Source organism: Harpia harpyja, chromosome 22 (genome assembly GCF_026419915.1).
Source record: "Harpia harpyja isolate bHarHar1 chromosome 22, bHarHar1 primary haplotype, whole genome shotgun sequence".
In the NCBI taxonomy this organism is placed as follows: domain Eukaryota; kingdom Metazoa; phylum Chordata; class Aves; order Accipitriformes; family Accipitridae; genus Harpia; species Harpia harpyja.
This window is the reverse complement of record NC_068961.1, coordinates 13963594-13983656: the sequence shown is the minus strand read 5'-3', so window position 1 is coordinate 13983656 and position 20063 is coordinate 13963594. Positions and strand designations below refer to the sequence as shown.

The window sequence follows — 20063 nt, the reverse complement described above, 5'->3', positions numbered from 1 at the left end:
TGAAAGCAATGTAAAAACCAGCAAACCAAGATAGTTCCAGAATTGGTAAGAGAGAGACAGTGGAATGCTATTGAAGGACTTTAGAGGATCTCTCTAGAAATGAATGTTTGTGAAAGAAAATACTGCCTGAAATAGTAGAAGGGAGACGTAAGAAATTATTTTTAAATGTATTTTTGTTATAGGCTTAGGTGTTCATTACTAAAATTGCATGGGGGCATATAGCTTCTTTAATGAACGTGATGAGTTTTAATTTACTGAGAGGTTTTTATCTCAGATTGTCTAGCTCAGCTGATTGTCCTAATGCATACAATTGAATTTGATATTTTCTGTTGTTATTTTCAAATTCATAATTAATTGACTAGTGAATCTGGATATAAACAACAGAATTTTAAATCCTGTTAGCTTAATAAACTACTTTTCATTTGTGCAGGACTTACTATAACAGGGTGTATATTATTTTTTTACTGTTTGCATTGCAGTGTAGTGTATTTTCATCTGACAGCTTGTTCCTCCCACTGAAGTGAGTGTGGAACACTCACAGGCTTCACTGGTGAGGTTTCAGCCCTTAATATACAATCTAATGCTTGTGGTAACTATTTCAGAAATTGTGTAACAGAAATTTGTCTAAGATAGCAAAGTACTGTTTCTTTATTACTCTTGCGTTGTGGGTGCCTTAATGTCATTTTCTGTTCAGTGCATTGAACTTACTGCTAGTCTTTTGCTATTCTATTTAGCAGCCTTACTGCCAGCTTATTCTATAATTGCACTAAACCAGTGGTTCTCAAATTGCGCCCTGTGCATCACTGGGGATTGTCAGTACCCTTGCTGGTAATCCACAGAGAGCCCCTGAGCTAGCAGGTACTGGCTTTACTCCAAGTCCCCATCCAGATGTTCCTCTGATCAGAAACAGTGGAGTGGAGGAGACAGCCCATGCCCTCAGTGCCCACAGGCAAAGGAGTATCCTGCTGAGCTCCTCTTCACTCAGTGAAAGTATTTGAGAACCCTTGCATTGAGCATTTGAGTTGCTTATATTTAGACTGTGTTGCTGCTCCTTAATCATGCATGTTGCCCCTCCATTTCTGTGCAGATTGCAGCCCTGCTCCAGAAGAATCTGGCCCAGGTATGTGCATTCATGGCTTCTGCTTCTTCTGAAAATTGCAGGAGTTTGTTCATAATTAACAACTGAACAAGTGCCTTGCTGTTAAGATTGACCATTTTGAAATGGTAATGCTCTGCAATATCTTGTGAGTTACCTAAGCATATGAAGAAGTTATTATTTCCTAAATAATAGTGCAAGGGAGTATCTGGTAACCTCTCATGTCCAGGTATGGGAGAGCACTTGTTCATGGTCTCTTTGGTTTCTCCAGTTGATGTGTTTCAGCAACTGTTGTAGGTGACAATGGTTTGAGGCCTGTTCCAAATGTCATTGAAGTCTGTGGGAGTCTGACATTTCAGACATTTCAGACATGCCCTTTCATATGTGCTGTTGAGCTGGCCTTTCTGAATGAGAACTTGAGCAAAACATGGAGCAGTCAACAAGGCTGATGGAAAGTCTATGTTGTGGGTACACACCAAGCAGTGTTGGGCACTGCAAATCTAACGTTACAGAATACAGAATTTAGGAGACTTTCATCCCACTGTTAACCTTCTTTCCTCTGTCCTTGTACTTCTGCACACTTCTGTTGCGTTTACAAGGTCTGAATAATATGCCTCTGTAATACCACTGTCTCCCAGCTAGATGGCTGTACTTTCTCCCATTTGAGAGTAGTTTAATCTGAGTTCAGTGAAGGTTCAGTACTTGAACTGTTACAGCATGGGCTTCTGGGTTTAGTGAAACCAATGGGAATTAAAGCCCCAGTGCAGGTATGATTTTCATCTTCACAAAGTATATTAATGTTCTTCTCAGCTATCCACGCTGTTTCCTTCTATCACTGAGAAAATGTTCTTAATCAATAAAAGACTCCACAAGTTTTTAATTATTGGAACATCCCTTTAGTATTTGCAAAATATGAATGTGGTGCATAAATGAATGCTTTTTCTTTATTTTTAAGATGGGAGTAATTAACAGCAGTCAGGTCACCCCAACTGGGTACCCAGATATACCCAGAACTGCATCTTAAACTTAAGTAGCTGAAGCTGCAGTGTAGTGAAGCACTTAATGCTTGCTTCCCTCTGAAGCCAAATGTGACCTGACTGTGTGCTTAAATGGGTTGCCAATTACACTTTACTTGATGAGGGCTAAGCAACTACAACTTATTTAATAAATAAGTTCTTCTTTTAGGCATCATGAGTCCTTGCAACACTGACCTAAACCAAGGGCAACTGCAGATGCCCAGTGCTTTGATTTATGGATGCTAGGGGTTTTTTAATATGAAAAGACTAAAAATATCTTTTCAAGGCTCTGGAGGACAGTTATTAAAATAATATTTTTATTGCTGTGGAGAAGAGAGAGTCTTAGGGGGAAAAAAGCAAAAACTTTTCCAACCTGACATTACATCCTTGATTTATACAGGTTTTATGTATTAGGTTCTGTTAACAAGACATTATTTTTTTATAGAATAGTAATGTATAGTCAGAGATGGTCCACTATGTGAACTAATAGGCCTTCCCAGCGTCCCTCACTTGCTCCCTCCCTTCCTCTGTCTCTCCCTCCCTTCTTCCCTCCTTCCCTGCCTCCCTCTCTCTTTCCCTCCCTCCCTCCCTCTCTCTCCCCCCACCCCCTTTCAAAATGACACATTTCAAAGTGTACATTAAGGTATGACTTTGGTCAGCAGCAGTTGTAAGAAAAATAGCAAAGACTTACAAGGCCAAAGTCTGGCCCTTATTTACCAGCCAGAATTCGGTTGTAGCTGTCTGAGTGGAGACTGCAGAATTTGTCTCTTGCTGTAAAATATAAGGCGCCTGAAGCAAATGACAGTCATCCTGCTGGTTTGTTTTTAAATGGAATAGCTTTTAACATGAACTAGAAACCTCTGATTAAAAAGCTTGATTTGTGTCCCAGACATACCAACAGCTAGCTTGGACTAGGTCTCGGGCTGTTGTAAATCTGTAACAGCTTGTTGCATCTCCATTGTTTCAGCCCCTACGGCAAATCACCCTACCTATGGGTCTGCCCAGTGGAGTCTATAATAGTTTTTAAAGGTTCTGGTCGTCTCATAGAACATAACAGCAGAGCTCAGAGTAGATTGCACATTAGAATTAGTGCCTCATGATGTTTGAAGGTGCCATTGATTGATTTGATAGAAAATACACTTTCATTAATAAAGTTCTGTTAGGAAAATCAATGAGGGGAAGACAGAAGGACAGGAGAATCCAGGTGAAAGTTGAACACTTAGAGTCCTTTCACATTTATTTAAACACTGCCAGTGAAATGTGCCAACCTGATATGAGCCTGGGAGTGCAATTCCTTTTATTCCTGTTTATTGTTAATAGCAAGTACCATTGACTAAAAAATTAAAAGAACACAGGTGACACCTCTGTGAAGTAGGTAGCAAAAAGCATTTAGAATTTTGCAGACTGACAAGGGTTTGTTTTTTCATGGCGAAAATTTCAAACCAAGCGAATACACAGCACAGAGGATATTCGCTCGTTACTCCGGATGAGCCATGGCATTGCATATGAGTGTCGGGAGGAGAAAAACATCTAACAATTGCTTTATCTTCAGGCAGGCTGGTATACCACTGGTGTACTTTGTGATTACCACAGGTAAACATATCTTTCAAATGAAGTGCTGCCAGACACACAACAATTTTAAATCTCCACTGAGTTAATAACTAGACACACGTATATATATCCAGGCAATGAGGTGATGATGATGTGCTGGAAGATCTTTTCAGTTCTTTTTGTCATTCTCATTTGTTTATAGAAAAGCACTTAAATGCAGTAGGAGAAACACTGTTAGTATCATCTGTGTTCTGCTTTTTAAGTGTTCGTGGGGCCATGTTATGGCATCTGATTTATTTTGAGAGAAAATACTTAATAGAATATAAAAGACAAGCTGTAATTCCTTGCCTGTTCTTTTGATGTTTCCTGCTTTTTTTATGGCAATGGAACAGAGCCAAACAACGTCCCCTTTGTGTAGTTTATTAGGTTATCTATCTACCGCATAGAATAAAAGCAAAAAGGATAGTTCTGTTAATCTTGTCAGTTATGTTTCTGTTAGCAGACTTCCAAAGTTCCCATCTTTGGCTGGTTATCAAAGAAACGTTTATTATAGCTCTTAGTCCTGCCTTTCAGTCAGAATCCCAAACAACTTCCTTTCAGGGGCTTGAAGTACCCCATTCATGCAGGTTCTGATCTGTACATTGCCTTGTTCCTCAGCCAACCAGGCTGGGGGTTGTGTGTGTTCTGTTTATGAGCTCCAGTGCTTTTAAAAAAATAAAACACATTGTCCCTCCTTTTAAAAAGAGAAGTGTTCTTCTGTTTCAGCCTTACATTAAGGAAGGCAAAACCAAGGCACTGTTCTATTTTCTTTTTATATTGCAGAGAGAATGGATTTTGTTAAAGCATCTGAATAATTTTTCATAAGGTCACGGAAATGGGGTTTTAAAATTTGTGGTTGATTAAGACAAAAAGCGAAAGAAGGAAAGAAAAGAAACGGAGCTTCTGGGGCATTTTAAGGCAGAGAAATCTCTTAGGGAGAAGGAAGGCACAATGTTTGGGGTACTAAAATAGGACTTTGGCAACGCAGTTTCATTTCTGTGCTTCCTGTGTAGGACTTTGAACAGAGTCCCTCTGGGACATATCTCATGTATTTAAGTGGAAGTCAAGCTCAGACCTACTTCCAAGGATCTAGCTAAATCCCATCTAAATCACTGTACTTAGTGTTTCTTGCTAGCTAGCTCTAAACCTTCAAAGCCACTCAGCAGACAGAGGACACTTAGAAGAGTACCTACATGAATTTTTCACCTCTCTGCCTTATTATTCCTGTACTGCAAATGGGAGATAAGCATCGTCTTACCTCACTGAGGTGCAACAAGGATCAATAAGCTGGTGAGGCAGTTGAATGGTAAACTTGTGAGTCCAAAAAAGATTCAAAGGCAAGATATATGGAAGAAATCTCATGGACAGAAATGGCTAAGCAGATGTTCACTATTTCTGTTATATGACAGACTCCATACTGTCTGTCCATGTATGCACTGTGAAAGGGTGTGTTTGAACATGCACACACAGTGATACACACTTGTGTATATAGATATTCATCCCTCTGTTATACTTTCCGAATCAGCTATTGTATAGCCTGTTTTCTGGGCACAAATCTTGGAGCTAGTACATGGTCAGGAAAGTCATAACAGCCTTACAGAGTAAAGTTCTCCATGTTTTCCTCGTACGATAACCAGTCGGTAAGATTACTTAGTTAATAACAAGAAGGGAGTAACCAGCCAGCCAAAATAAAGCAAGCCCTAAATGTGAATTATCAACAACTTTGACTTGCAACAGGATGTTTTTTCTTAATGCATGTTTGTTTGTTTCAAATAAAGTACTTACAGTGCTGCTAATTTTTTTCTTTTAACCAGGCGAATGGAGCGAAGCTCTTTATCCCTTGCTGACAACACTCACAGACTGCGTAGCCATGATGAGTGACAAGGCAAAGAAAGCCATGGTCTTTTTATTAATGCAGGACAGTGCCCCGACAATAGGGCTCTGCCTGAGCCTTCAGTATCGCAGGGATGTTGTCTTCTGCCAAACTGTAAGCAAGCAAATATGCATGATTTGATTGCACTTCAACATGTGGTGGGTTTTTTATGAAATATGAAAGATACCATTTTCAGAATTTTTAAGATCTATTCTACTCTCAGGTTTAACACTGATCTCCTCTCACAGGCTGTGCTATCCTGTCCTTACTGGTCACTTACATGCATTTGACAATATATAACTTAAGTGTCCCCTTGGATATACATTCACTATTTAAAAAAAAAATTATTCCAGAACTAGTGAAAATATAGTGCTCTCTACAGAAACAACCTTTGCCTTCCAATGCCACCAAACTAAAACCAGAAGTAAGATGTGAAAGAGGGCAAAAAAAAGCCCACGAGCAGAAAGTGTACTCCCTCAGTTACTTTTTGTTGTTTTACGTATTGAGAAAACCAACAGGACCTGTGGTACCTAAGGAAAAAAAGTCCAGCTACAGGGAGAGAAATGAGTGCTGGGTTTTTTTTCCTAGAAGTTCTGTTTCTGGGCCTGCGGGGGTCACTTGTGTCAGCCACTGACTAGCAGGTGTCTGCACTAAAAAACTTTCCACATTTCTGCCCACTACACTTCTATACTGTGTCTTATTATACCATGAAATCAGTATCTTGTTCATTTATTTCAAACAACTCATCTCTTGGACATTGTTTGGTAGGGCTGTTGTCCCAAAACATAATATCTCATAGAGATAAATTCAGGGAATTTTTCTATACAAAACCCACTCCATATTGCAGGTAATTTTTAAACTCAATGCATTGAATATATTTACCTGTCATAAACAGAACTTTATTCCCTTCTGTTTAATTCTGTGACAGTCATACACCTGTGTACGTAGCATATGGCAATCACCTGGGAAATTCCTTTGTTGACAGAGTGAATTAAGACTAGTACTGATCTTAGATCTTAGTACAAGGTCTTCAGGACCTTGTCCTGAATATCTTGTAACAGTAGAATTTGAGTCTCTGCATAGTGCAAACAGATATTGCATTTTTAAGCTTTCTTAAAATGTCATTTTTTAAAAAAAATAATTTATTCATACTATCAAAATTCATGGCCTGGAACTAGCTGTGTTGCTTTTCCATCTGTAACTAAAACAATTCTGCACGGAGACTCTTGTAATTCATATGTTGTAAACCCTAATACAAGTGATTGTGTCCAGAAAACAAATAGAAGCAAGATCAACAGTAGTCCCATTTTGGGAGAGCTTGCAAGATGAAGGCAGTGTGCCCTAAGTCTGATTTTATGAATGTTTTGGATTTTTGTTGGTTGGTTGTCTCTCTTCAGCTGCAAGGAGAAAAAAAAGAGTGACATTTAAGGGAAAAGAGCATCAGTCTGACAGATGTTATGGCATCTCTTGTATGTGGTATTCTTTCTGTTGGGGGCTGAAGAGCCTTTTTTGTATTGAATCATTTCACTCTTATCTGTTTTCTCTCTCACAGCTGACAGCTCTCATTTGTGGTTTCATTATCAAGTTGAGGAACTGCCTGCATGACGATGGATTTCTAAGACAGCTCTACACCATTGGCTTGCTGGCACAGTTTGAGAGCCTGCTGAGCACTTATGGTAAAAGCACAGGGCAAGTGGGTGGTATTAGCTGCTGAATCAGCAAATTCTGCATTAAATTGGCTACAGCAGAATATGAGCGTTTGGAACAATCTGCAGCTCAGCTACAAAACAATTTTGAAAACTAAAATGCAAAACCAGATTATATGTGGAGTACTTAATTAGTTAACAACTCTGAATTTCTTCGCATTTAATTGAATTACTTCTAAAAGATAAAGTGTACTTGCCTTATAATATAATGTCAAAGGTTTAAAAAAAGACAAAACATATCATAGTGATTGTTTTTTCAGAAAAGAAATGGATTAAAGTTCTGCTAAGCTAGGAGAAACTGTGCCCAAAATACGCTTTTTGAATTTTCTTGACCTCCTGTAATCCTGCAGTACAAAGTGAGATTGAAGAGAGAATACAAAAAGGGAAAGTACTTCAGTCGAAAGTGTTTCACTCCTGTGTCTGAACAGCCATCTGGATGCCAGTTAGGGAATGCTTTACTGAACGAATCCAGAATACCTTGTAACTTTTCCAACACACTTTTCCTACACAAAGGATATCATGGCTGTGACAATGCTGAGAAGTACTTAACTAGCATCATCTAAATTGGAAAATCAGCATATAATCTACTTGAAGAGCGGTAGTCTGGACTGTGCTAGATAATTGGTGTTTTCTAAACTTGCTAAACTCATAAAGTCAACCCTGACATTGTGTGCAGTCTGTAGGTCAAGGTGAAGGCCTGGGCTCCAGAGCCTCCGCGTCCACAGAACTTCTTTATGAGACCAATGACCTACGGTCATCATCAAATTGATGAAGGGAAGTTGTACGTAACAAGTAATGATTACGATTCACTTTTTCCTCCTGGATTTAGGTGAGGAGCTGGCAATGCTGGAGGACATGAGTTTGGGAATCATGGACTTGAGGAATGTAACCTTTAAAGTAACTCAGGCCACATCAAATACATCTACTGACATGCTGCCAGTCATCACTGGAAATCGGTAAAAAAAAAATGGGGGGGGGGAGCAGGAAGTGGGGTGGGACTGCAGGCACAAGAAGCAGTGATAGTGCACTTGAATTATGTGCTTTTTCTACTGTGTTGTTTTTCTTCTCAGAACTTCAAATAAATGTTTTGGAGTTACTCATTTTTACTGATGTTTCATTTTACAGGGAGCTAAGCTGGAAAGGGGTATATGGCAAGGCTCGAACCATGGCAGTATTGGTTTATGAATAAATACCATCTTGACCTAGCCATCCACAATCATAAGCCAGAAGTATTCAATCTTTTCTTAAGCACTTGTGCTGTTTTTAAATCTCAGACTGACTTTTGAGGCTGATCTCATTGTCTGAAATTCACTGCTGTTGATCAGTTGGTCACTGCTTCACTGTATGCCACTGACTAATGGGCTGCCATTAGCACAATGGGACATGGAACGTCTATCAGGCAGTTGATGGGCTGCTGCTGAGGTGAGGCCTATTTAGGGTCAATTAGGATCAATTTCCAAACTATTGGGGCCAGACTGCCGCTCATTTTGGCCACTTGTCTGAAAAGAGGTATTTTCAAGTTTGAGCTTAAAAGCAATTTTTGTTTTAAAAGTCTCAAGTAACAAACATTCACATCCTCACATAAAGTGGAGTGGGAGTGATCTGTTACAGCCTTATTATGATAGGAAGCATTTAACAACAGAGTCACAGTTCAATTTGAATGCCTCAGCCTGCTTATCAGCTGGCCTTGCACTGGTTTCTGACATGGGGCTGATGGGCCCCTGCAATAGAACTCTTGCCCAGAGAGAGCCAGTTCACAGATGGGGATGAAGCTGTGGAAAGACAGAGGCCTCACAGAAATTGATGTTTTAATGTTTCTGTGTTTCAGTCTTTAGAATCTTTTCATTTTGAATCTGATTTCTGGAGGAAATAAGGCTTATTCGATTACAGTGTGCTGTACCAAGCTCCACTGCAGCTTTGCCCAGTTTCATCCACATCTGAAAAAGAGCTAGAGTTCTCAAAGATAAAAACATTTAGAGGAACTTTGTTAAGTTAAGGTTCACATGCAATGAAAAGTGCCTCAGCTGAAGGAGGTCTGCAGTACAATCATGTATGTTACGGAAATTGATGAGACCTCTGGAAATGGCTGACAGCTGACAGAAAATTCCGTTCTAAGAAAATCTTTAGTTGAAACTTCCCATCAGCTATAGGACAATAATCAGCAGGAAACCAGTCTTCATTAGTTTCAGGTCTGATAGTGTTGCTTATTCTTTTGCTGTCTAGATTTTACTCAAGAAAGAGAAGAAAGAAATTGTGTATTTATTTTGGTGCAAACTATTGGAAGCTTTACATTTAGAGGTGAAAATAGGTTTTTTGCTTTCAGACAAAGCATAGGATTTGCATGTCCGTCCAATGTAAGTGTGGGACAGACCAATTTTGATTACCTTATTATATACTTCTCAGAGTTCTTTTGCTATACTTGAGCATATATGCTGTACTTGAGAGTTCTGCACTGTAAAGACTTGGACGTAACACCAAGGTATTGTTGCTGATAGGTTAACAGACAGCACACAAACCACAGTAACTTGTGTCTTGGGAGTTCCAACATAGGGTAGTATGACATACCTTAGTCTGCACTGATGTTATGAGATAAGGTAAGTTGCATTACCTCACGTATGCCATGAGATAAAGCATACACAGTGCTCTTTGCTGTAGCTCAGCTGACCCAAGGTAACCTGTTGTGCTGCAGGAGCAGCTTGTAGGTCTGAGTGATAAGTTTCTGTATCAGTGCTTTTGGTAGCTCCCCCTTCAATTTATGCTTGGATTGCTACTATCGTTGCCTCTATCCTGCTCAGAAAAGTCGGTACTACTTACTGTATCCAAAAATGTGTCCTTTTATGCATGTGCATCATCACTAGCTTTTATCACTTTAAAATCAAATATACTTTACTCTTGATGAGATGGGGACATGCCAAAATTTGGCTTTTTCTACCCAAGTTGTACAAGAGCTGCAGTATTAATGAGCAGAGCAAAATCAGCTTTTGTCAGGAAATTGGCAGATACGTTTAAAATGTCCATGAGGATGCAAAATCAGCATTACAGGTTGCTGCAGGTTTGTTTTTGAACTAGAATAGCTTTTCTGATTAAGAGCAAGCTGTGGCAGTTCCTTAAAGTCCTCAGTTTTGACTGATACTTATTTTTTAATAGTTGTATTATGTTCTAGATATTATCCCTCTTTACATAAATAACACATTCTCGGAATGTAGCTTTTTGATCTTTATGTCTAATAGCTGTTTATTTCTTTGCAGTGATGGATTTAATGTGAGGATCCCTTTGCCAAGCGCCTTGTTTGATTTGTTGCCACGAGAGATTCAAAGTGGCATGTTACTGAGGGTTCAGCCTGTTCTTTTCAATGTGGGAATCAATGAGCAGCAAACCCTAGCAGAGAAGTATGTATTCAGTCATGCAAGCTCAAACTTAATGGCAGTTCAGCAATCTCCTGTTCTGATGGAAGTATGTCTCTATGGAGTTGCACTGTTGCATTACTAACAGTGATTCAGTTTCTCCAATACACAAACAAGGGAATACTGAATGAAGCTGTCAAATGCAAAACAAAAAAAAAGGAGGTCCTTCTTTATACAGCCCATAGCTGTGGAGCTCCTTACCTCATGGGTTTGAGTCTAGTGCAGGTTTATGTGGTTCAGAAGTGAATTTACAGAAAAGGAAACCTGTCATGGGCTATTTAACACAGAGGTACTGCTTGTGACTCAAGACCTCTGTCGGTGACAGATCACTAGAGGCTGAGAGATCATTCTGAGTATTGCTGTGTATTTGCCCTCTTGGTTTTGCACTCTCCCCGAGACTTCCTCTTCTGGCCACTGTCAAAGAACAGGATAATGGGCTAGATTGACCTTTGTTTTAACATATCTTTGCAGTACTTATGTAATGCAACAATGTTCTTGTAAAGCTGAAAAATATAATTATGTAATTATATTTGCTAGGGAGACTGTTCAGTTTTGGAAGAGCCACCAGAGCTTCCCATTGTTATGGCCATATCCTGTAAAGAATACATTGACAGAGCACTGCTCTGATGGAGAACTCCAGTGAAGTCAGGCACATGCATGTTGTGACAGCAGCCTTGGTACTGGGGTGGAGTGCGCAGTATGATGGTGGACAGCTAGAAAAAGTCTAACAAAGGCATTCTAGCAGTTACTGTTGTCCTATGTTGCCTATAAAGGGAGCCCAAGGTGACTAGCATAGTTACAGATGTCAACACTGTGTGTGTGTATCTATGTACGTAGATATAGTTAGATGAGATGAATCATGGCATCATTGACAATATTTATTACATTCATGGTTTATTACTCCTAGATCTGTATTTCTCATTTACATATCTGAAGTCAAAGTTCTTAATCCTATCTACTGGTGTTATAGTTATTATTAGCTTATGAACTAAACTAGTAAATCTGTTATTAAAAGGTTGAATTTAGGCAAAATTATTTACCAGATGGGTATTTAATATTGAAAGAGAGACACAAAAGCCAAAGAATTTTAAATACTATTTTCTACAAGATTTTTCTTTCACCTTCCTTCCCACTTTCCCCCTCACACTCATATATTTTCTTTTCCTGTAATGAATCACTACAACACTTCTCTGTTACACTTTACTCTGCTTTTGAATGGTTAGGAATTTCATGGGCTGAATCTTTAAACTGTTTTCTGGTAGTCATATTGCCAAGTGCAGTTGTTTCAAAGAAGAGGACAAACCTTTTACCTTGAGTTTAACTGTTCCCTCCTTTACCTTTTAAAGGTTTGGAGACACCTCACTGCAAGAAGTAATTAACATGGAAAGCTTAGTGCGGTTGAATTCGTATTTTGAGCAGTTCAAGGAAGTTTTGCCTGATGATTGTAAGTATTTGGTAATTAATGGCAAATTTGGTTGAACAACACAACTCAGGCTGATTTTTTCATTTGTTTGCTTCATGGTAGTTGTTTAAATGTTGATGATAACGCTAGCAGTAGTAACCTCCAAGAAATGATGCAACTCTATTTTAATACATTAGTACTAAGTAAAGCAGATTCAAGAGGTTTAAAGGGCAGTCTGATTAACTTTCCTTTTTTAATTTACTTTTACTTTACATCTCTTTCTAAGTGGCATTATGTGCTGTGTAAACATGCAGCTAGGCAGTTAGATTACCATGAGGGGAAGGCATAAAAGTGACAGGTTACAGCAGCAGCACTTTTATATGGAGTTTTTGGTCATATTCTCTGCACTTGCGATAACCTGCACAGAGAGCAACTGCCAGTTTTTAGGAACTTAATCACTTTCCCTCTGCTTATCCTTTGGCACTTTCCTATAATTGTTGCATCTGCAGCCAGCAACAGAGAAGTCTAGCACCTGGAAGAGAGACAATAGCTACAAGCTTGAATTTTACTGGTTATATAAGAAAATTTCTTGCTTGTTACTGTTTTTTTGGGAGGCAGTGGCATAAATATTATTTACATGTGACCACAAAAATGGTGAAAATTCATTGATTCATTATTAGTACCAAACCTCTTGTAGGCTGATTTCGTGGGTCCCACAACTGCAGTTTTATTGCAGAAATACAAATGCAGCAATGTGCCACAGGATAGTAAGAATTCTGTCTGTTAAAGTACATTATTGTACTTTCAGTTACTCTGGATTTTTTTTGATGCAGCTGAGAGCAGAAGCTGTTTCCCTCCTTCCAGGCATTTCTAATCCTGCATAATTAATACTCTGAAATTTTAGCTGCAAAGTTTTGATTTTTTTATGATGTAGTAGTCTAGCATCAGACTTTCTTATAAAGTTCAAAAGTTAATCAATTTAAAGTGATTTTTCTTCTGCTTTTCTCCCCCTTACTTTATATCTCTGTCTAGTCTTCCATAATAATAGCTCCCATTCAGCTCCTTCCTCTTCTCTTTGATTTTGCTCGCTTTTTTTTTACTTCAGTCTCCTCCCAAGTCCCCAAAACTCTTATGTTGATCCAATCATCTTTTAGCTTTTGCCTTTTTTCCTGACACTTCTTTTTAATCCTGCAATTTGTCTTCTGTTCTGTCATTTGTTCCTTCTCTTTTCATGTTTTTTGAACTCTGTTTTAACTTTATACTTATTCTCCTCTGTTTTTAAAGAGCACTGGTGCCATGACCTTGAGTTTCTTATTTACCAGTAACACTTAACGCTTTATACCAGAGGTTCTTCTTCAAGTAAGTTGAAGTTGTGAACAAGGCTGCCATGCAGTGTTGGACAGGTGGCATTAACATGATCCCTAACAGTGAAAGAAAACAAAATAGTCTTGTGTCCACCTGCTTTTTCTCCCTTACTCTGGGTACTTGTCATTACATTGATCCCTGCCACATTAAACGAATACCACAAAGGTGGAAAATCTTCCTTTTGCCAAAACTTCTTTCTGCTTCACTGTTTGTCCTGGGTAAATGCAGACATACTGTACCTGGTTTTGCAATCCAGCTTGGACAAATGGTCTGTGGTTATAAACATTAAGCAAAAGTTTTGATTAGAAGTGTGAAAAAAATATTGTGAGTGTCCCAGCAAGTGTGTTAGAGATGCTCTGTGAAAAGCTGAGATTATATGGACAAAACTGGGACTGTGGTTGTCATAAGGAAGGTATGAGGGTGTGTTTTGTACCTCCTCTGTGGTGATATTTAGGATGTACAGAGTGAAACATACTTTTCCATGAACCCTTGTCAAGAGGGAATAACATTTTACATTTAACTGTAAACCAGGTGGTTATTATGACCAGCCAGTGGTATAGTCTGTGGTAAGTAAGTAGAGGCAAAAGGAAAACCAGGCAGGTCATTCTAGGGGACAAGAGGCCTAGCTTGTAGGAAATTTTCCCTTCAAGAACAATACACAAGGAAAGTTGATTCCTGATACACTGTCCTTGTCCCTGCGCTCTTAATTCTGGCCCCAAAACTGAGCCCTGGGGAACACCTCTTGTGACCAGCCACCGACTGGGTTTAACTTCCATTCACCACAACTCTTTGGGCCCAGCCATCCAGCCGGTTTTTCAGCCAGCAAAGAGTACATCCATCCAAGCCATGAGCCACCAGTTTCTCCAGGAGAATGCTGTGGAAACAGTGTCAAAGGCTTTACTAAAGTCTAGGTATACAACATCCACAGCCTTTCCCTCATCCACGAAGTGGTCACCTTGTCATAGAAGGAGATCAGGTTAGTCTAACATACTATTTGCTGTGAGAAGATACATGGTCCAAAAATAAAACCTCATATATCACCCATGTGGGGTTCTTTTTGTCACATAGTCATTTTTTAACAGTGCATGCCTCCTTATTTATCCAGTCACAGCTTTAGTTGGTGTCCTCTGTAGTTACCTCTTCAAAAAAAAAACCACAAAAAGATGACCTATTTAATACTTGTCATTGATTGTCTTGAGTATCTTTCTATATATGTAAGAGATGATGTGTAACACTTTGAACATGACTACTGAAAGCATTCTAAAATACTGAAAAATTTCAACTGATTTATTTCCACTTAGTGAAATATTAATAAACATATCATGACAGTGTGGTGTCCTGTTGGAGAGTGTTTCTTGTAACTGGAAACTGGCCAGCTTGCAAATTTAAAATTGAAAATGTGAGCAGCATATAAAATATCTTCAGAGTTTCTGTGGAGACATGCATGATATCCTATCACCTCTGCAGGGTAATAATACAGGCAGTTACATGTTTATATGCAGTTATGAACAGTGTGCGAATGCAAGTACATCTGTGACACACAAAACAAGATACTATACCGATCTTGCTCCCTTTGTTCACTCTGTTATTATATTGCTATCAGATTCTGAGCCCCTGAAGTTTTAAATAACCTGAATGATATTTCCAGTTGACTTTAATTCAACTTGAATTTGTTTTGTTGGTGGTACTAAGTAATTAAGAATTGGATTAATTGTTGTAAGCTTTGACAGTTTCAAGAAAACACAATTGTGTTTGCAACAGGCATATACGAACACTTTCCATGTAACTTATCTTTGTAAAAGGGTTGAATACGGTAAGTGAGTGGAGTTGGTTTTGTTTGTTTTATAGGTCTACCTCGATCTCGTAGTCAGACGTGCCTGCCTGAACTGTTAAGATTTCTGGGACAAAATGTACATGCAAGGAAAAATAAGAATGTTGATATCCTTTGGCAAGCTGCTGAGGTATTTATTAATCTAAGCATCTCTGCATAGTTCAGGTCATTTTCTCTATGCATATGTATTTTCCCCTTTTTTTATTACCGATATGTTCAAATTTCTTCCATTTGCTTGCATGTAGCTTGGAAATACTGCCAGGTTAAACCTCCTCTAGAATGAGACATGGGGAGATAAAATGTATTTTCCACGTCAGTATTTTCCCTACAACTCATGCAATGAAGTTCTGCTCTCTCAAAGATGACAACTTTTGACATCAAAGTCCTACACAACATTTGTGTCTCTCTAAGGAGAAGTACAGGCATGTTCTCTGGTGGAAGGTTATGCGTGAGGAAGGAATGATGAATTGTATGTCCCATTTCTAGATATGCCGCAGACTAAATGGTGTTCGATTTACAAGCTGTAAAAGTGCCAAGGATAGGACTGCCATGTCGGTCACCCTAGAGCAGTGTTTGATCCTACAGCATGAACATGGAATGGCTCCACAGGTCTTCACCCAGGCTCTGGAGTGTATGAGGAGGTAAGAGTTTGACTGTGTCACTTACTCCTAAATAAGGAACCATGCAAACTGCAGAGGAGCAGTGGTCTCTGTTTCTATCAAAAGGAAAAAAAAAGTAAAATAAAGTCAGAAAACTGCAAAACTGACTGCTAGAATTCATCCCTCCCTTGCCTGTATTAGTGACTTGCGTATGCTAAAGCTGCTTGCTACCAGATTTGCATCAGATGAGCTTTAGTTTTCAGTAGTGAATTGGGAGTTCAGAGAAGCATGTAAAAGCGTGTTTTCAATTAATGCTGAGCTTACAGAACAGGAAACTGGTGCTTCTTTGAAAGTTGTTTAATGATGAGGTTACCTGAACTGTCATAGCACTGGGTTTCTTAGTTCTAGATCAGGCAGATTTCTCAGGGATGACCTGTCTTTTTTTCTCAGAAACATAGACACCTGCAGTTTGCACTGGTTTGCCACATGTATTATTCAGCAGTGAAACACTGCTCACTGGGCAAAATGTCGGTATGAGTGTTTCACAATACAGCAACCAAATTTCATCACAACTTGTCAGTGTCTTGTTGTCATATCAATATAATGATGTTCTGTATTCTGAAGCAGCAGAGATGTTTGCAGAATTAAATACTGTACTGAAAAAAAAAAAGAAAATCTGTTTACTGTTGTTCAATGCCTTGTTTCAAGCACTGCTGGAAAACTCCGTAACTCACATACCAAAAGAAAGGATAAGAAATCTAGCTTTAGTCTTTATCAGTGTAGTTCAACAATGCTGTTCAGTCCTGTTTTTCAACATTCACTCTTACTGAATGTACTGTACTGTGCGTCTTCTCACCAAATTCTCTAGAGTGTTCAATTCTCTTATCCTTTCTGTATGTTTTTGCTGTTTGACCCTTTCTTACTCTTCGGTTACCTAGAAGGACAATGTCTCATATAATAACACTTGCAGCCTTTTACACTAATAATTTGTTTTTTATATCTACATCTAATTGGATGTCACTGGACTTTTTTATTTTCACTTTTTGCTGCATTGTTACAGAGTTAGTACAGTATGTGAAAACTGCATTCAGAAACTAATTAAACCTTGATACCAGAAACAAAACTTGGAACGGCTTTGTGAGGGATAAGTTATTAACTTAAAATGGAGCTAAGTCGCTCTCAAATATTGTTATTTAAATTATGCAACTTGTCGACTTAGACATCTGAAAGAAAAAAAGCTTTGTTGCACAGTTGTTTGTTTAGTAAGAATAAAAACTGAACGAGTATAATACTAGGAATCTTATTACTTACTTTAAATTAGTTACTGAGTTAATGTTTGGGGGTTTTTTAATGCAGTTGTGAACACAGGATCAGATAAAATATTGACCCAAGAAACACATTGCTGTATGTTGACCTGCACAGGGATATTGAAAGAGGGCCAATTTAATCAAAATGTTTGGCTTGTGTGTTCTAGCAACATCAGGGACTTGCTTTGACAGGTGAAAGATGTGACCTTCTCTTCTTCTGTTAAATCTTTGACTAAGGGAGATTGTGCAGAACAAATACTGACTAGTCCTGCAGGAATACTAGGATTAGACCGTTTTTCAAGCCCATCACTCTTTCTTCCTCACATGTCATTGCTCCTTGGGGTAGGTCGTTGTGTTTTTAAAATTATTTGCCAGTTCTGCTCAGGAACAATGGCACAGAATTAACAAAGCTTAACAAGAGAGATAGGATTACAGAACAAGTATGTAGGAGTCCAACTCCACCCAAACCCATTTCAGCCTGGACAGGATGACCTGACCTAGATAACAGACACGGGAAGTGAAAGGGTAGCAAATTACTTCCACGGCATTCAGAAAACTTGCTTTTTCTTTTAACTTGGATCTTTTATTTGTGTAAGTGTACTGGAAATGGAAGGCTTGGCTTGGTCCTGAAGACTTCTGAAGTTTCTGGGGCAGTTGGAAGGACAGGGAAGAAGTACTATTAAGTTGTGGGACTCGAAGTATTTAATCTCTTCTCTACTGGTAACTTTCCAGAGAACAAAAGCATCCTTGCTTACACTGTTCTTGAAAAATTAAGAAAGCACCCTCTTCTTCCATGTGATGTTGGTCTTCAGAGGTGTTAGTTCCCACTTAGTTGTCCTCAGGGACTTCCTTTCCTTCCTAGTCTTGCGATAATTATGTATCCATGATAATTATGTTCAGTGAGCATGGACATCAGGGAGAGAACATTGAGTGCTCTTTGTAGATGCTTGTAGAAATTCACAGATAGAAGTTTGTGGCTTTCACCTTAGAAACAAATATCCTATTAGAATAAACTCACTTTTCTGTAAATAAGTTGCAGCTTTTCCAGTCCTAAATCAAATATATAGTAACTCATAGCCTACAAATAGTAAAATCATGATGGTATGTCTGGAAGTCCAAGCTACAGAGGAAGTGACTAACTGGCCAGTAAAGGCAGCTCAAGAGTCAAGGTCCAACTGGATCACATAGCCTCTTCCAACTGCAGCAGTGCCGACACTCCCCACTGGACCTGTGACTCCCTGCCCTCCCTCCCCTTCCAGATTACTGTCCTGTCAGATATGCCAGTGGAGCTAGGTTGTGTGAATATGCTCTAATCCATAAATCAGCCTGGGTAGCAAAATGCTTTACATGTTTAAGATAGCCCAGCTCATTTTCATTAAACCAACTAGGAAGTTGTGACACAAGCAGTTCAGCCAACAGAGAAGAGCTGTGTCTGATAGGGGCTCTTGAAAAGCAGCTGGAAGTGGGGGGAGGGAAATAATCTCTTCTAGCTGCCATGGTGCTAACTAAAAAGACTACATAATAAAGCCCTGAGAGTCATGTTTGGTTATGACCACTCACTGCAATAAAACAGCCATGATAAAAAGCTCGGTTGAATTTCTTCACTGACTGACCTGCTTTAAGAATAAAATTTTGGTGGGTTGACCTTGGCTATCTGCCAGATGCCCACCCAGCTGCTCTCTCACTCCCCTCCTCAACAAGACAGGGGGAGAAAATATGATGAAAAAGCTCGTGGATTGAGATAAAGACAGGGAAATCCCTTGCCAGTTACTGTTACAGGCAAAACAGACTTGACTTAAAGAAAATTAATTTTTTGCCAGTAGATTTGGATGGTAAGAAACAAAGACAAAAATTAAAACACCTTCCCTCCACAACCCCTTTTGTCCCAGGCCCAGGTACCACGCTCTTTGTTCCCAACTCCTCTACCTCCTCCCCACACTGAGCAGTGCACAGGGGATGGGGAACGGGATTTTGCAGTCAATCCATAACAGCTCCTCTCTGCTGCTCCTTCCTCCTTGCATATCTTCCCCCACCCCAGCATGGGCCATTCCCATGGGTTGCAGTCCTTCAGGATAAACCTGCTCCTGCATGGGCTCTCCATGGGCTCCAGTTTCCTTCAGGAAATACTCACCTGCTCCACCATGGGGTCCTCCACGGGCTGCAGTGTGGACATCTGCTCCACTATGGTCATCTCCACGGCTGCAGGGGAATCCCTGCTCCAGCACCTGGGGCACCTCCTCCCCTCCTTCCCTGACTTTGGTGCTCACAGGGCTGTTTCTCACATCTTTTCCCGTCCCTCCTCACTGCCATGCAGTGTTTTGCCTTTTCTTACGCACGCTTTCCCCGAGGCACCACCAGCGTGGCTGAGGGGCTCAGCTGTGCCTGCGGTGGGTCCATTGGAGCCGGCTGCAACCAGCTGTGTCCAGCACGGGGCAGCCCCAGCCTCTCCTCACAGAGAGGATTCCCATATCCACGCTGGATTAGCAGGGAATTTGCTTTGTCTCTTTACCCTGGTCCTTTCCTAGAGGTAGTCTGCTGAATGTTTTGGTTTAAGACACTGTACAATTTGGTGTATTTGGTATTTCCAGAAGGTGACTTTTCACCCCTTGGGTGGAAGCATCTACGTGGGCCAACAGTGACAAGGAAAGCACTTTCCAGCTCTTGCCTCCATTCCCACTGTACGTGTCTGTGCATGTCTTTGTGTAAAAATGAGTAGCTTGATACTAATCTTTAATGGTAGAGATGTGGCATGTGATGTTCATAATGTCATCTTGTCATTTTGAGCCTTTCTTCCTTCTTTCCCTCTCCCATTGTTTTACTTCCTTATCTATATCCTAAAACACTTTCCTTCCCCTAGACTATTCTGTTGAGCCT

The 20063-nt window shown here is 39.7% G+C and overlaps 1 protein-coding gene across 16 annotated transcripts in view; it reads left to right on the top strand.

The window, feature by feature from the left end:
* The window catches only part of INPP4A (inositol polyphosphate-4-phosphatase type I A), a 130409-nt gene that overhangs the window by 101588 nt on the left and 8758 nt on the right, over positions 1 to 20063 (top strand). For 14 of the 16 annotated variants that reach the window (XM_052773563.1, XM_052773560.1, XM_052773564.1 and 11 more), the window contains 8 exons: positions 1088 to 1120; positions 5517 to 5689; positions 7128 to 7251; positions 8111 to 8237; positions 10530 to 10670; positions 12032 to 12129; positions 15301 to 15413; positions 15770 to 15924. In XM_052773563.1, the coding sequence (XP_052629523.1) occupies positions 1088 to 1120; positions 5517 to 5689; positions 7128 to 7251; positions 8111 to 8237; positions 10530 to 10670; positions 12032 to 12129; positions 15301 to 15413; positions 15770 to 15924 (964 nt within the window). The remainder of the gene's footprint in view (positions 1 to 1087; positions 1121 to 5516; positions 5690 to 7127; positions 7252 to 8110; positions 8238 to 10529; positions 10671 to 12031; positions 12130 to 15300; positions 15414 to 15769; positions 15925 to 20063) is intronic. The other 2 variants (XM_052773573.1, XM_052773566.1) reach the window with 1 other exon arrangement.